The 18,370-nt window shown below is 41.9% G+C and overlaps 2 protein-coding genes and 1 pseudogene across 2 annotated transcripts in view; 2 read left to right on the top strand and 1 right to left on the bottom strand.

The window, feature by feature from the left end:
• CDC73 (cell division cycle 73) overlaps nucleotides 1-18,370 on the bottom strand; it is an 81,768-nt gene that overhangs the window by 23,882 nt on the left and 39,516 nt on the right. The window lies entirely within an intron of this gene.
• LOC114512441 lies at nucleotides 3,663-5,492 on the top strand (annotated as a pseudogene).
• B3GALT2 (beta-1,3-galactosyltransferase 2) lies at nucleotides 6,171-13,941 on the top strand. Its single transcript, XM_028531254.2, has 2 exons — nucleotides 6,171-6,941; nucleotides 11,325-13,941. Exon 2 carries the CDS (start codon nucleotides 11,443-11,445, stop codon nucleotides 12,691-12,693), a length of 1,251 nt encoding a protein of 416 aa, XP_028387055.1. The 5' UTR covers nucleotides 6,171-6,941; nucleotides 11,325-11,442; the 3' UTR covers nucleotides 12,694-13,941.

The following is an 18,370-nucleotide window of genomic DNA, read 5'->3' as shown; positions in this document are numbered from 1 at the left end:
GGAACGTGCAACCAGGTCTCGCTGTTTTCGACGGCTGTCCCACAGACTCCAGACTACCCTCCAGGGCTCCCTCAACGACCGACCTTCACTAGTTCTGTCCACCAAAAACGAACTCCCTGGATTGAGCGCGGACTGGGAACCAAAGTGTCCCAGGTTCAATTCCCAGCCAGGGTACATTCCTGGGTTGCAGGCCATAACCCCCAGCAACCGCACATTGATGTCTGTCTCTCTTTCTCTCTCTCCCTCCCTCCCTCTCTTCCCTCTCTAAAAATAAATAAATAAAATCTTAAAAAAAAAAAAACGAACTCCCCCACAAATTTCTACAGCACCTCCTAGAGAGCAGCATTGCCCCCAGTGTCACCCCTCTAGCCCAGAGTATCCCCTGAATGCAGCAAGTAACAGCTGAAAGAATCCTAGTTGATTTGCGCTCAACAGAATCTCGAGGCTACCGAGGAACCAAAGGCCAGCCCAAGCATGCTACCAAAGTGTGTCCTAAATCACTCCTGATTTTACATGCTTCCATTTCCCCTTGGGGTCACGAACAGGTGTCTACCATTGGTTCTGAAAAAGACACTTAAATTTAGCCCTGCTCTGAAGTCAGAAAACTTCTCAGGCCTCGGGCGCAAGCTGGTGAGAAGCGAGGGCGAGAGACGGGCCAGCCCGCACCGACACCTCACCCTGAGACTGCCAGTTCGCAGTCCACTCACTCCCGCTTCCCGGGTTCAAGGAAAAGTGGAAATGGTTTGTAAATCACCGACTGTCTTCAAAGAAAAATTCTAAAGCCTTAACAATTCCTCTTGAAAAGGGAAAAACTATTTACTAAATTTAAATAGTCAAAATTCACCATTTGTCCAAATCTCTTCATGTAATGAAAAAGATTTCATCTCATTTTAAGGCAAAACAGTCAAGAGATACAAATCCCAAGCAAAGTGCTGACCAATCACAACTAAACTAAAACTGGTCTCAAGCAAATGGGGAACGGCACTTTCAGAGCAAGGTGGGGGCAATTCCCTCTGACCCAAAACATCAGCATCTGTTTCCTGCACTGGGAAAAAAAACGGGTGGTTCTTTGGGTGAACACTACCTGAAATACTGGCTTGGCCAAAAAGTCCAAATGGTTTTTCCCATAATAGACTTGTTTTTCATTCTCACCAGTAACTTGACTGATTTGGATATTTTGTTGGCTATCTCCCGAGTGGTATAACCTTGACTGTTCTCAAGTAATGTCTTGATTTGATCACTATCAACTTCAACTGGTCCACTGGATTGTGTACCATCGTCCAGCAAAAAATCTTCAGCACAAATCTTCACAAACCACTTTTGATACATTTGGTCAGTCATAGCACCTTCTCCACACTCTGGGCTAATTTTTTTTTGTGTTTCAGTTGCATTTTACCTTTATTGACATCATAAAGCATAATATGCCAAAAATGTGTATTTTCTTCCATCTTCAATATTAAAATAGCTATACAAAAATTCACCAAGTTTGTTGTTTTTTTAAATGCACACTGATATGACAGCTGTCACAATACAATCTAACAAAACTGTTTCAAATGAAGTTCAAGACAACTAAGCACGACTAGAGTCACCTTACAGAAAAAACTAAACAAACTTTTCTGGCCAACCCAACAAATGCATCTGGGGCCCACTACTCATACCGAAGCACAAGCAGGCATGGAGACCAGCGTGGGAGAGACCAGACTCTGGCCTCCCTTCCCACTCGACTCAACGGCGTGTGCAGGTGCTCAGTGACTGAAAGTCACTCGGCACCGGTGCATGCTCTCCCCACACCCCCTTCTCCCTTATTCCTTGCACCAAGGACATTCAGTTGAATTTATCTAGATAGCACATAATATAAGTCCAGGAAATGGCTTATCTTTACTCTTAGATAATAAGCAAGCCTATACCTGATTCACCACGTAACGATCACTCGAAAACTACTAACTACCGGAATGAAACCATTACTTGTGTGTCCAGGAGAGACTAGGAGCCGGGAGGCGTGGAGAGGAAGCTGACGTGAGGAGCCCCGAGGAGGGGCGCCCACACGCACCGCCCACAGCTGCGTGCTGCCACAGCCCCAACCGAACGCCTGCTTCCCTGCTTCCCTCCGGGGGACTGGCACTCAGAGCCCCTCCCGCTCTCCCTCTTTCTCTGTAAACTAAGGCTCCTCTCCGATAGTCTCTGGACCTGCCTACGGTTTGTCACAGCTTTCACGTCCCAAATTGCAATTCCTCAGCCATTCCCAAATAAACTCGCGTTTGCTGATAAAATAATTATTTTATTTTTAATGCTGACAGAGGCACTGCAAGCCTTGTCATTAAACTCTGACTCCTTGAGGGCTGCTCCAGACCGGCCCAGGAAAACGCTAATGCCAACCCCGACAGTTCTGACTACTGCGCACTTAATGACGACGGCCTTTACCCCGTGAGTGACACATTATAGACTAAAACGTAGACTTATGCCAGTAAAAATTACAACACAGTTATAACTATAAAGCTAAACAAACAAAAGAGGTGCCAGTCTGCTGAGTCTGACAAAGAAACTCACTGCATTTACTGGGCAAGTTCACCCATACGTTTCAGATGTTAAAGAAATTAGACTAAAGGGAGAACTTCTACAAGCCTGTCTGTCCTAAGATTTTTACAGATTCTCTTGGCTGGAAACATGCAGGTTGCTAGAGAAAGTTCCTTCTGCGAAAGGAACCTTTCTTTATTTCATGCCTGCTCTAGTTTTCTGTACTTTGTGAGAAGTTCTTAACCAGCTTAACTTGAACTTCAGAAATAGAATGCAGGCGTACCTAAAAGTTTAAAGTAAATTCTGATTAAGTGCACAGGCCCCTTTTTACTAGTTTCCAGGAGTCTCTCTGATGCATAAGCACTTGCCCCGTAGCAAGCAGAATTAATCAACGATCTGCGTGCAAGTCAGGGGCGCCAGGCAATACTAAAGGTTCCCCACTAGCCAGCAAATGACCTATGGAGATCTCTTAATAACCAAGATCCAAAATAAATCCAGTGGGACATCAAAGAAGAATCCAATCAAACTGGCAAGAAGTAATTACTTCGTCCTTCCTGGAGAAAGGGCAGGAAATACGACCACAATACCTTCGGATCCCGCTCACTTCAATGAGCTGTGCCTAACACCGGTGCGGGCACACAGCAGCTGACCAACATGAACTTGCTGAGCAGATGAGGCAAGTGAAAACGTGAACCTCCACTGACACTTCCACGGATGACCTCTGGGTGTGCGGTCCCAGCAGGAGAAGATCCTACCACTCCCGGCAGTGCCATGGAGCATAATGGTTAGGAATGGAGCGTGAGGACTTAGCCGATCTTATTTTAACTCCCAGCTGGACTCCTCCTCACCACAAATTAGCTCCTATTTGGGGTAATTATTTTACAACTCTAAGCATGGCTCCCCATCTTCAAATGGGTATCACAATCATAAAACTATGATGAGCACGAAGGCCATGTCCGTCGCATCTCAGGCCAGCATCCGTCTGGACTCTGCGTCAGTGCTCAGTAACGGTCACTCTGCTGGCCACACAGTGCGGCCTGCACAGGGAACTGCTGATAAACACTGACCTGCTAAAACCGACATCCGCTTGTTTAAAACAAGCTGTCCATAAATAAAATAAAAAAAAAAATAAAACAAGCTGCTGTACACAGGCACTTAAGCATTGCTCTGCTACCTACATCAAACACACGAACACAGGGAGCGGCAAGCACGCAGTAGGGTGCACAGAGGACTGAACGCTGGGACGACCTGGGCTTCCGCTTTCCCCTTCACTCAGGAGAGAACTTCGAACTCGGGGCTCGAGGTCTTGGGTTCCCCATTTACAAAATGCCCAATGTTCCTTCCAGCATTTCCAGGGAAGTCACAGGCATTCCTAAAAACAGTCACAGAATTCCTAAACTACATTTCATCAGCTACACTAAAAATGTAATGGGCAAAAATTAAAAATATCAGATGGCTGGCACTGAATGCAAACAGTCAGTGTGAGCGGCCCGCTGGCTCTGGAAACCAAACCACCTCCGTCCAGTCGTCCGCCTCCCGGGGCTGCAGCCGCGGCGGTGGTGCCCAGGCTCCGGGAAAGACAGGCTGCGTGGCTTCCAGAATATTTAGAAGATGCTTCGAAGAAGATGAAAGTGGGCTTATGGTTTATAAAACCGGTTCACCCAGGTTCAGGGGAAGGAGCCCTTTCTTGTTCAGTGTGTGTCCACTGAAGCTGTCTGAAATGAATTTTCAAGGGAAACACCATTCTTGGTTCTTCGGTCCACCTGTTCAGCGGGGTCTTCTCTGCTTGGCCACACCCCTGGACCCTCGCCCGCTGCACCTCCACCACTTCACAGGGGCTGATCACGTGGGACGGGTTCAGCCTCCAGACCAAGGTGTGGTGGGTAACGTTTCTGAACTGCATCTTGCTGCTGAAACTTCCGGTAGCTGAGAAATTACTTCAACACATGACAGAGGAAAAGAAACAGACAAAAGGAAGTATCACAAGTATAGCGAAGAAAAGCCATGAGGCTGGGAATAAGGCTCACCCGACTACAGCGGCCTCAGAAACCAGCCACAGAAAGACCGGTGCCCAGGCGGGGTCGACGGCAGTGCTCTCCAGACGCCAGGCTCCCAGGGACGCGAAAGAGGACCGTGTCCGCTGTGCCCGTGGTCCGATGCTTGACTACAACCCGGAAGAACTACATATCGCCTTAGCTAAACACTTGAAGCTTCCAGGCCCTTCAGCTTCACTGCCAAATCTTCCATCAGAGAAAGTTATCAGATGAGCCCAGAGAAGCAAAAGAAGATTACACTAAGTTTAATACTAAAGACTTGAAGGCTGAAAAGAAAAATAGCAAAATGACTGCAGCTCAGAAGGCTTTGGCTCAAGTTGACAAAACTGGGATGAAAAGTATTGATTCCTTTTTTGGTGCAAAAAGTTTTTAAAAGCTGGAAAGATTTAAAACTTTGGAGATGAAATCTAGGAAAAATATTTGTCTTTTACATGTGCCATTTTTGTCTTTCCTCCATGTTACTGCACTTCCTGTCAATCACCACCCTTTGACATTTTTTTAAAAAATGCAGTTTTCAGGTTCACTCAAACATTTCTTTGTATTCAAATTTTATGTTTCTGCAGAAAATATGTAAAAGTAACTGTGTAAACTGAATGGCTTATAGACTTTGGAGTCTTAACTTGACTACTGAAAAGTAATCAAATAACTAGAATTAATCTCTAACATCTCAATTTCCTCACAATAAACACGCAGAATAAAAAATTAGATGAGATATAAATCTATATTTGAAATAACAGACATTATTGGGGAAGACAGGCAGGATCAAGGGTATATTATGACCACAAATATATAGCTTCAGTTCCAAAACTATACATTTCTAGGAGTTAATGTCCCTAATGTCTGAGGAAAAACTGGTAATTCAAGATATTAAAGAAAAAAAAGCACAATGCCCCAATACTCTGCAGCAAAAAAGAAAAAAAGAAGGTGCCCAGGAGACTAAACATACCAAGAAACATGTGAGTATATAGTTCTTGCTAAAAAACATGCTTCAGAGCAAGTTACTAGCCCATCCTGAAATATTAGAATAAGCAAATACGATTAGTAAAACCTAATTACCCATCAAGAAGATGCTGCACAAGTGCACTGTATCTAGTATATCACTCTGTTGAATTCTATCATACATGTAATTTTAAAATGAGGAAAAAATAAATAAATAAATGTTCACATTAAAATTGCTTAAAAATAAAGTTTTGCTGCCTTCAAGAACATCAGAAACTACTCAGAGGGGGAAAAAAGAGGTGCACTGTATCACATCATGTGTCAGTAACGCAGCCCAGGGCAGCTGATTTATATAAACCCCAGAAAAAGGGGGTGCGGGTTGTGCCTGAGTTACAGGTGAAAGAAAACAGTCTCTGAGTCTTAATTAGGTATTAGTAAAAGTGAGGTAACTTGAGAAAAAAAGGAAATTTCATGGGAGGGAGTGCACTGAAGGGGTTAAATCAGATCTAGTTATATATAAAAGCTTATATTGCTTGTGCCCCATAAAACCACGTAAAAAACATGAAAACCAACATCTAACGCTAAAAACATTTAGAAAGCCAGCGCTTAAGCATTAAGGAAGAAATAAGATGAAAAAATAAAATTACAACCATTCATTTCCTCATTCCACTTTCAAATTATTCACTCGTCACTACACTTGCACTGAGTATGTTTCACACAGAAGCGAAATCTCTAAGCTGCTCCCTACCTTGGGTTTTTAGTCCAAATTAATGCAAACAATCACGTGGGACCCAGCCAAGCAGTGACGTTCAATTCTGCTCTGTCAGAGAGAACATCTGTCAAGCCCAGATATAAACTGCTGCCTGCCTGTGCAGCAGCTGAGGAAGCGTGGATTTCATATTACAGACTAAAACCCAGGAAAACTGCTGAAAATCCTCCCCGCAGCTGTCAGGCAGCTACAAAGGGGAGCTCAGCCCGTCCTTCCCCAGCCCAGCCGAGCACTCCATTCCGGCGCCAGCAGCTCCCACTGCAGGTCCGTGTGGTTCCCAGAAACATGGACACTGAGGGGAGAACGCAGCTCTGCATTGTCCGGCCGGGAAACCGGCAGGCATAAGGAGCTTCCATGCATCGCCAGCTGCCAGGAAGAGTCAACACTGCTCCCAGCAGAACAGACGACTGCAGCTCTTTTGTTTAAAGCCAGAGAAAATGAAAGAAAGGGGAAGCCTCCGAAGACCAGCACCCGTATGAAGGAGGAGGGTGCCAGGAAGACAGGCAGACGGATGGACACTCTGGACCCCGTGAAAAGCAGGCGCAGGCAGCAGACCACTGGGGATGTGCGCATGTTCGAGGGCATCTTTCTGCTGAAGGGATGGCGAGCCCAAAGTACGGTCAGTGGGCATAACCCGGTCCACACGGATGGCCTGACCAGGAAAGGTACGTGGCTGTCTTGTGTGCGATGTGCATTTGAATGTCTGCTCCCTACCCGGTGTGGCCCTGGAGGCACTCGTGTCTGATAAACAAGTTCCCGCAGCTCACTGCCCTTGAAACTGCGAGAGGCTTTCGGAATGTATTATCTAAAATGTGTCATTGTTTAGAGCACAAGCTGTCACTGCTTTATTCCAGTGACCACGGGGCTTGGAGTGATTACAGATTATAGGCATACAGCCGATACGAGGCAAATAGTAACAAGATGTGCTTAAAGGTTTCTGAAAAATTAAAACTTAAAAAAAAAATCTGCAGCCCTCTAAAGAAAGCATAGCAATCCTCTACCAAATTAGGTCAAACTGAATCCTTACCCAGTAAATTACAGTGCTCCCTTGAAAATGGCTATCAAGAGAGACAATGCAGTGAAATCACATTAAATAGTATCAAAGAGGATGTTAACAGCAAGAGCTTTTTCAGTCCTTTTAAAACAAAATCCTCATAGCAGCTTTTAGTAACAAAGTCTTCCCTCCAAAACCCATCTCCCCGAATAGAGATCACGAACACAACCCATGCGAGCGCCCACAAATTTTAAGTGTTACCGAGCGGTAACAGACTACAGGGAAAGCATCTGCACAGGTTCACCGAAGGCAAGAGCTTATGCACAGCACATCACAGTGGATGCGTGTTCCACTGCTCATGAAGACAACTTTAAACAAAGAAATAGCAATAGTTGCTGGAAATGCCCCATTTAAAAGAGTGAGCTTTAATTTTAAGCAACAGACTGCTTCTGAAAGGTCACACATAGGCTGTTATTCTCGGTGATCATTTTTGAAATTCAAAAACATAATACGAAAACACTTTGGTATCAAGACACCCATAAACAGCACTACAAGGTCAAAAATTAAACATAATGTAGCCACTGTGCTTTCAGGCTATGTTATATGTAGTAACAAACCACTGCCATGGTGTGTAAGTGCAGGGCAGAAATAGATCTAATAAACTATTTCAGCAATCACAGTTACAATAGCAGCTCATGGTTCAGGAACTCAAGGATGTTTCTAAAATTTTTTATAAATCTATGGAAGATCTTAATTTTTACTCAATTTCACAGCAATTAATCATAAAAGGCAAACAAACATCTTAAAGACACTTGTAAGCATGCCATTCTAAAATTAATACTAAACAAATTTTATCAGGCCCTATTGTTATTATATCTCAGCATCAACTCTCATTCATACCATGAGTTTTTATTCCATTTAAGAATGAAATTGGGGGTACTGAAAACATGTGGTTGTAAAAATCTCAAGTCTTGCTCAGTGCCTTTATGTCTCAATGTTCAAGTTACCAATTAAACATTTTTATAAGCTAGATATCTCAACACAAAAGTGTAGAATTTTTCATTCGAGTACCACTGAAATCTAGGACTGTTTCAACAAAGTAAAGATAGCAACACTTTTATAAAAAGCCAAATGATAAAAACAGTACGTGTGTGTACTAACTCAACATTTTACTGTAATATCCTCTCCATGAACTTTAATCTGTAAGGTATGAACACACATTAATTGAAAATATTATCATAAAACATAGGGGATATAAATAAAAAGCTATTCGTATGCTGAAAATCTAAAGTGCAAAGCTATTTAGCATGCCCAACCATTTTAACTTTCTTGCCTTGTTCCCACTTTTTAAGGGGAAAAAAACCACACAAGAATATGTCGAGAATAATTTTACCATGTAGTAGAAGGTTGTGATTTTACTTTACTTTTAACAAAGAAATTATAATACCTGAGAAAATTTATCAATAATTTTTTAAGGCCAGACACATGCACTTTTTTTTATTATCAATGGGAGAGTTACAAATGGATACAAATGATTTCAAGCCCGAGCAGCTTCCTATTTTACAGGCCCACAAACACCATGAATGTGAATTAAGACGCCCCTCCATCACCCATTGCTGCAAAGCCACAGAGAACCCTGAACTATGCAGTTCTGCTGGGCCACAATGTGGAGCACTTGGCTGCTTCCGGTAACACGGGAACACTTCAGGTGTGGCGTGTTCACAAACACACCACAATTTGTCACTGTCTTCACCCTCACTCACCTCCTCCATCCTCCGGGCACACATTCACCCAAACATTTACTGCTTCTTGAACTATCAAATTTAAACTCTTAAAAGATTTCAACAATTGGAACTTCAATCAGTTTCCAAGCATTATTATATCAACAGAAAGCTGCCACATTTTAATCTAGCTTTGGAATGTTTAAAATAGATTATCAAATAAACTTTAAAGGTAATTTTCCTTTTCAATTTATACTCGTAGACCTGGTATCTACTGGTTTCCTTATAGGATGGAAGAATCATTACTATTTATCAGATATTTCACTTGAAAACAAAAGCGTAGGAAGAGTTTCTCAGTCTAAACAGGCTGCTATTTACAGATCGAGGAGGGAAAAAGTGAGTTTCTGAATCAGAACACTCAGCTCTATTATGTCCAGCTTAGCTCACTGCAGAACTATGTTGTACTGGTAGAAGGAATAGCCTTGGTCCTCACTGTAGTAATGTAAGATTAAAATTCATGTAAATAAACTCTAATAAGTAACAAGATAGTTTTAAAAATCCCAAAGCTAAAAAAAGAATCACTGTTTCTATCTCACAAAATGATTAAATAATTTTCTACATTTGAGAAATGCCATTACTTCTAAAAGCACTACTTTCAGATACTACAAATTATCAAAAGCTGATGCCTGTACTATTACACTTCAGAAATTTGTTCAAATTCCCAGCTACTTGCTCCCCCTAGTGGCTGTTACTAGCAGTACTTTCATTCACATATACGTCTTAACACTTTCAATATTTTCAAAGTACTTCACATTATATACATGAATTTCATTCTATAATTATTCAGTTATATAAAAACTTTAATTATTTCTTTCAAAATAGTTAAATTTCACGTCAGAATTAAGTAAATTTGGTATTAACTATGAATCTCCCAGCATCACAGGCTAAATGAATGCACATATATGTATGTATATTATAATGTATTAATATGCATACATAAAATAAAATTATACATACAAATAAATGGCACTACATTAACTAGTTTTATTTTGCTTAAAGTAGTAAGCTTCACAATAAAACGTTGAAAAAAGTCAAAATTGCACATTTATTAATATCCTCACAGAGAACAGAAGCTCGGCTTCCACCACCCCCACCCCCCCTCCTGGATGCAGAAAGAGCAGGAACCAGCTGCAAGCACGGTCACACCCGTGCTGTGCGCTGGACACCCTGTGCGAGGACAACACAGCCACTTCTTCACGTGGGCACCGTGCACCTTCCACACCGACATCTCCCAATCTTTTAAAAAACCTCAGGCTCTAAATGTCACGCTAGCAAAAGTCCTAAAAACGTAACAAATCCTCTTCATGCAAATTTAGGCCACGGCGTAACTCGAGAATCTTTAAAAATACATTCTGTGAAATTTAAAATTTTAAACAGTGGGCTCTGACGGTAACCAGCACCTGCATTCCGTACACCTGAAAAGACTGCTGAGAGCACTTCTCTTCGGCTCTAACACGGAGGCAAACCGGGACACGTGCCGGTGCCTGCCGAGGCCACAGAGGGTTGAATAAGTCGTTGTTACGTATTTTTTTAAAATCCATCTTGAGTCTAAGTAAGGATAATGATTTCCCGAATACTTCCTACTTGAAGAACAAGGTTAAAAATCAGAAAAGAGTGTTTGACAATGCTCATCATTTATTACTGTCTCAAAACCCTAGACTGAAGTTACTGGACCCTGAAAATTAATTCCGACAGGTGCACCTTCTCGCTGACTTTCTCGGCACAGCAGGGGCCGGTGGAAACGTGCCAGGCAGCGCAGTGTGACTAGCAGAACTCTGCCGTCGTCACCTCGCCCTGTCTGTCCCACAGCTGACACATGACCATTTTACAAAGAAGGCTGCTGAGTGTGCACACCCCACCAACAGTGTGTCAAATCAATTTTAATTAATGCCAATAAGACTTCCACCTGCTCTCAGGCCTTGTTACATGGCCCCTCTCAGAAATCTAGTAACATTGTCGCCTCTATAAGCATGCAACTTTTAAATCTTTAACTCGGGTCCCAAGTACAAATGCCCGGGGCTACTGAGAAAATTAAGTGGAAGAACAGCAAGGTGCTCACAGTGCTACCACGGAGTATTTCTAGAGAAGCTGACCCTGCCCTCAGCGAGGTCACGGTGCCAAGGGGGAACAAGTTTTAAACTGCATTCCAGGGTTATCCCATTTCTACCGCCTCCCAGTGCCCATCTGCCCTAATTTTATTATCATCCAAAGTCTCTTTCAGGCATCCCTGTAATACTCGGCATCCTGTAAACTTGCATGCTCTGTCTCTACAGAATGACCGCAAGGGAGGCCACGTGACGGAACAGACATGCTGCCCAGAGAGCAGCCCTGAGCCAGCAGAGGCAGAACCGCGCGGCCTGCAGTCCCCCTCCCGTCCCGGGCGCCCGCACCATGCTGCAGTGGAGGCGGCGGCACTGCTGCTGGGCCAAGCGGTCTCTGTGCCGGACCCACCTCATCGGCGCCCTCTCCCTGGTGTTCCTCTTTGCCACGCTCTTGTTCTTCAGCCACCACGACTGGCTGCCAGGCCGAGCCGGGTTCAAAGAAAACCCCGTGACCTACACTTTCCGAGGATTCCGTTCTACAAAAAGCGAGACGAACCACAGCTCTCTCCGGAACATCTGGAAAGAAACAGTTCCTCAGACCCTGAGGCCCCAAACTGCAACCAACGCCAACAACACAGACCTGTCGCCACAAGGAGTTACGGGGCTGGAGAACACACTCAGTGCCAACGGGAGCATCTACCGCGAAAAGGGTACCGGGCATCCCAACCCGTACCACTTCAAGTATATCATCAACGAACCTGACAAATGCCAGGAGAAAAGCCCCTTTTTAATCCTACTCATAGCAGCAGAGCCTGGACAAATAGAAGCTAGGAGAGCTATTCGGCAAACCTGGGGAAACGAAAGTCTAGCCCCTGGAATCCAAATCACACGAATTTTTTTGTTGGGCCTGAGTGTCAAGGTCAACGGCTTCCTTCAACGTGCGATACTGGAAGAGAGCAGACAGTACCACGACATCATCCAACAGGAGTACTTAGACACATACTACAACCTGACCATCAAAACACTGATGGGCATGAACTGGGTCGCCACACACTGCCCACACATTCCTTACGTCATGAAAACCGACAGCGACATGTTTGTCAACACTGAGTATTTAATACACAAGCTACTGAAGCCGGACCTGCCGCCCAGACGTAACTATTTCACTGGGTACCTCATGAGAGGGTACGCGCCCAACCGAAACAAAGACAGCAAGTGGTACATGCCACCAGACCTCTACCCCAGCGAGCGCTACCCGGTCTTCTGCTCTGGGACTGGCTACGTCTTCTCCGGGGATCTGGCCGAGAAGATATTTAAAGTTTCTTTAAGTATCCGTCGCTTGCACTTGGAGGATGTGTATGTAGGGATCTGTCTTGCCAAGCTGCGGATTGACCCCGTGCCCCCTCCCAATGAATTTGTGTTCAATCACTGGCGGGTTTCTTACTCGAGCTGTAAATACAGCCACCTGATTACCTCTCATCAGTTCCAGCCCAGCGAACTGATCAAGTACTGGAACCATTTACAACAAAATAAGCACAACGCTTGTGCCAACGCAGCCAAGGAAAAGGCAGGCAGGTATCGCCACCGTAAACTGCACTAGAAAAGACAACTAGTTTTCCCAAATGTGCAATCTGTAAAATATTGCTAAGAGCATGTATAATTAAGATTGATTACACCCATAGGACAAGTTTTAGTTAAAACTCATCACATAAAAGAACTCCAAAAATATTTTTTTAATTTCTGAAAAGGTAATTCTTAAAAATACATTATAGGACGAAAAGGCACCCTGAGAGGATCTAGAGAAAAACTGTATGCGGGGATTCTGTGTGTTAACATGCAATAACAAGCATGCACTCACCAGTGGCTCCAGTCTTACGTTAGGGGCCGACACGATGTATTTGCGTATATTTTCCACATAAGTTTTTATTTAAGAAATGGAGACAGTCAAGAGACCCTTCATTTTAGATTCAGTTCTACATGTCGAAATATAATTATATGTAAATAAAACATCACTGTCAATTTTAAGGAAACTTTGTAATTGTGTGAAGGACAGATTTTCTGGGGTTCTAAAAACTGTATTCCGTGCAATAAGATTTAGTTGAGTTACTCCAAAAACACACTTATGAAGTTCAGATGTTTCATCAATCTGTTCTCATCTAAGTACTTATTTTTCAAAAACAATTGAGATACTCATTTTCTTTTAAGACTCACATATATCGAGGAAGTTATTTTGAAATGATGTGATAAAATGTGAAAAATCAATGTGTCTCAGGCTCAAATTTTTATAAAAACAAAAAATTAAATGTTTCAAAACAGACAAACGTGCTCTCCCGTTGGTGCAAGGGCCACACTAGTAGTGTCTGAAGGAGCTATCCCACTAGCTCGGGGACCGCACTCTGAAGGAGTACTCCACTTCACTTCAAGCGTATCTGTAAAATACATCATGTTCCTCACTGCAGCAGAAGTGATGACTTACAGGCACAAAGAGAACGCGCTGCTAGAAACAGATAAAGGGGAAAAGAGGGCAGCAGCAGCTTCATTCAATCCATTTTTAAGATGCATGTCTGCCAACCGGCAACATATGGGAGGTTGATTTCCTGGCAGCGGGAGTGCACACGCCGACATTTAATCACTTCTCGGCACCTACTTCTTCCCAAGTGCCAGTTTACAAAAACCTGCAGTTTTTAATTTGGTAGATGACGAATAGTCTGCATCTCCAGTAAAAAACCTTTCTGGGGGAGTGGGAGAAAACAACAAATGTTTGGTGAACACTTGATTCTAGGACAAACAATGTATTCAATGCACTTTTATCAAGTTTTTAATAAAAAAGGTAAACAAAAAATCTTTACTGAGTGTTATGGTACAAGTATTTTCTCAGTAGTTTTGTTTGATTCCATCACAAAATTAAAAATCAGGAAATACTAAAACTACTAGCTCTAAAATGGTGTTTTTATTTCATACAGCTATGTAAATTTATTGATCTTAGGCAGAATGTTACTTATCCTAATTCTAATGATGACCGCTTGTATCTCTGATTCTGAAGATAATGCATCAAATCAGAATGGTAACATTTGATAAAGTTCAAAATTATAGACACTGTACTTATTATTTAATATGTTGAATTCCATTTATACTCGATTCATCTCCCATTTTCAATGCACTAGTCTAAGTGTTCTATTCTATATACAGTAATTCTCAAAGCTGAGCTAACACCCCCCAGTTCTTGGTTTTCACTTAAATTCCATACATTACAAAAAGACTAAAATTAAATCCCCAAATTACTAAATAAAAGTCACACATAAGATGCCAACAATACCAAAGCAGCTAAGTCTGATGACAGACAGAAGAAATCCACCCCTCGGTGTAGAGTAATTCTCGCATCCACGCCCCTGGCGTGGAAGGAACAAAGACAAGTGGACGTGTGAGCATGTGTGAGCGTGCACAGAACCAGAGCCCCACGCCATCTGTCCAGCATGTGCGTGGTCACGGTGTAGGATCTTTAAAAAACAGTATCTCCCCTGCAGAAAACTTCGTTTAAAAAGCTGACTTGGGAAAAACAACTCTTAATAGACAACTAAATTCCTCCTATCTCAGGCACCAGTTTAAAATCATTTCTAAATCCCTGACACTTTCTTGAAAACTGATGGTAACTGACAATACTCTGAGTTCTCAAAGAGCACTGGACCAAATAATAGTTTCTTAATACTACTGAGAATCCTTGTTTTAAAATAAGTATTCTATGATTAATTTATATTTGACCTTCCACTGTCAATAATATGCAAGCTGATTTCTTCAGCAAAATACGAATTTCTGTGTATTTTAAAATATTTAAACATTTCACCAAAGAACTATGTAATTTTTATTATACATGAAACCATAACTTTAAATGACAATGTTGCATTTGGTCAAGGAAAAAAATTACAAAGTAATCTGTATGCTCAGTATTAATAGATATTTTAGAAGAAAACACAGCAAAACTCTTAATACTTATGCATTTATTTTGCTCAAGATCTTAAGTGATGAAATTCTAATTCAAGTGTAACACTGAAACTTGTCACCTCTCACTATACTGCATAATCATACTTAAGCTCAACTGCTCCAGCATTAGTACCTGCCACCCGAAAGCACTACGGGAACAGCAACAGAGCAGCAGGCACCCTGCCTGCCCGAGCCCCGCGTGTGCTGTGCCGGCGCCGACGCCGACGCCATGTCAGAGCACGGCACACACACCACACGGCTGCCCGGAGTCACCACCACACCGGGAGCAGGAGAGCCTCGGGCGGCTCGCTAAGAGGCAGGGCCTTTCAAAGACCACTCTCGTAACCGCTGCGCTCCTCGGTCATGCATTTCCCGCAGCACCCGCCATGGGGGCTACAGCGCTGGACACGGCCTGTCCACTGTCTCCTGTTCGCTGCTGCTCCTGGTCCGCTGCAGGGGCGCCTGCCGCTGGTGCGAGGAAAGAGAAGGGAGAGGAGAGGCCATCTGTCCTTCAGTTACCATTCCTCCCCTTCCCGCCGCTGCTGCCGGGCGGCCAGAACCTTGGGAAAGCGTAAGCTCTGTGCTTGCCTCTCGCTCCTCTGGGCACTGAGACACGTCTGTGAGCAACAGGCGGGGCACTGACCAATCTCAAAAGGCGCTTCTGCTGAAGCACAGCCCACCATTCTCAACAGACCAAGAGTACTGCGTGTGCCCAATCCGCCGCTTCACTCACCACGTGTTGTGACGAGCCAGTAGGACCCTCTGGCCCAGCTGACCTGGGCTCTCCCACCCCCAGTGTGTGCTGCCCAACTACAAGACCTGACTGTTACATTAACAGAGATTTAAGAAAAGTAATATTCGCAGTATATACTTTTAATACACCCTGCGGATCATCAGCGTTATCAGAAGGCAGGTTATATACATCAAACACTAAAAAGGGGCATCTTGACTTCAGGGAGAAACCTATTACTGTGCACTCCATCGACGCAAACACACACCCTCGTCCAAGCATAACACAAGGACAAACCTCACTGCTTTCAAGATAGTCTGCCAGCAGAGGAGAAAGAGCATCCTTGGCTCTACAGGACTGTCCCCTGCCCTGTCCCCCAGCAAAGGACTGAGCTAGAAAACAGTGAGAGCTAATGCAGCTGCCTCGGTCTGTTTACTAATCTAATTATTTCAACCTGCAACTGAATTTTGACCAATTCTAAATTTGTATCCCACTCGAGACAGTATCATAAACACTGAAAAAAATAAAAATATATCAACAGCACATTAAAATATATATTAACTCAAGTTCAATCATTGTTGAACTGAAATATAACTACAGAAGAGAATAACATTTGTATTTATTTATAACACCCAACAGATCAATTGACTCAAAGAATAAAAAGAATTCAGAAAATTAGTCAAAGGCAAGATTAAATAAATACTAAAGCCTTGTGTCTTTTCTTAAAATTTCTTAAGTTTGTAGAGTATGTGAATGGAAATCACTAAATGACTAAAGATATAGAATATGGGGGAAAAGTATCAGTAGCTAAAATATTTTAAATGATGATAAAAAACTTACTATAAAGCAAAAACAATTTTGGTTTGTGCAGGCACAAGGATCAGGCAGTTGTATTAAAAAAAAAGTTAGCTCTGAAAGAGACCCTAACAGGTATACTAACCTGGCATCATGAACAAATTAGAACCAATATACATACCATTATTCAACAGAAAACTGGCTGATGTCTAAGGTTTAATGCTTAGGGTTCAGGTTAAGTCCTCTTACTATTACTTAACTCATACTATTAAAGAATAAATGAATTCCAAGTTGAACAAAGTATACTAATAATTACCAAATCTATTATGTGCCAGGTACTACTAAGCATTTTAATGAGGGGGTAGGGGACTATTTTATTGATCACAGAGTAAAAATCAGAGAGAAAGAAATCAAGCAGAAAAAGATAAACAAAAAACTAACCTCTACATAAACTAATGCCATAAACAAAATTAAGACTAAAGGCAAAACAGAAATTGAGAAAAAAAATGTATAATTAAGAGTCTTGATATAAAAAGAATTCCTAGAAGTCACAAACAACAATGAAATAACCCAATGAATAAAATACATCCAGTCTCACTAATCACATAAACATACTTAAAAATCAGTACAGTCCCTTCTTCATCAAACTGGAAGATTTTTTAAAAACATAACTGCCTATGGCACTTATGACAACAGAACGTCCCAATGGCAGTGTAAAGTGGTGAAGTCTTTCTGAAAGACAACCTAAAAATATTTAACAGGAGCTTTTGTATCATCAGCACAATTAAAAATCTATTATAAAGCAATATTCAAGGAAGTAAAACACAAGAAAAAATGTTCACATTCAAAACAGAGATTAAATAAACTGTGGTGGTTAAAGAATAGAATAATACTACAGTCATTTAAAACTTGAATTTAGAGACTATTTAATAATGTAGAAAACCACTTACATACTGTATTAAGTCCCTCCCCCCAAAATCAGTATACTATATAGTATAACCTTATTCCACAACCATACATATTAAAAAAATTAAAACCCAGAAAATGAATGCTCAAAAAACAAGAATGGTAATGATTTCTGGAAAATGGGATGTGTTTTCTTCTTACATTTTTGTGTATTTTTTCAATTTTCCCAGGTTTACAAATCAGTGAAAAATGAAGTCATTAACAAGCTAATGGGCATTATAGACAAAGTAGAGCTTATATACTGTAATCACTAAATCCACTCTAATTTAATAAATTTCAAGTATTTTTAAAGAACTTTCTAGAGTTATAGAAGATAACCAAAACTTTAATAAAGTGACTGGACTAGATCTTTAAAGACAGAATTTTTCCATCATTCAGACACTTAAGAGACTACAATTTGCCAGGTGCTGACACTAATGATGGTAACTAGACAGGACATGGTCTGAATTCAATAAACAATGTTTGGGTAACTGAATGGCCGTAAGAAAAATAATTAGATCTGTTCCTCAGCCATGTATCAGAATAATCTTCAAACAGATCAAATATCTTAATGTTAATAATGAAACAAATCAGTTCTAGAGGGGAAAATGTGAATTTCTTTATAACCTGGGAGAAGAAGAAATCTTCCTAAATATGACCAAACTGAGAAACAGAGAGATTTATAATTGTGATTACATAAAATTTTGGAAAAATCTCTTGCATGGCAATAAAAACATGAAATCAGAAGACAAATGACAAACTGGGAAAAGATGTTTGCAACCCATAAATGTTTTACCGTGTTCCAGAGCTCCAGCCTTAGGCTAACAGA

Source organism: Phyllostomus discolor, chromosome 15, assembly GCF_004126475.2.
Source record: "Phyllostomus discolor isolate MPI-MPIP mPhyDis1 chromosome 15, mPhyDis1.pri.v3, whole genome shotgun sequence".
Classification (NCBI taxonomy): domain Eukaryota; kingdom Metazoa; phylum Chordata; class Mammalia; order Chiroptera; family Phyllostomidae; genus Phyllostomus; species Phyllostomus discolor.
Note: the sequence above shows the minus strand (reverse complement) of the source record. Positions and strands in the feature narration are given on the sequence as shown.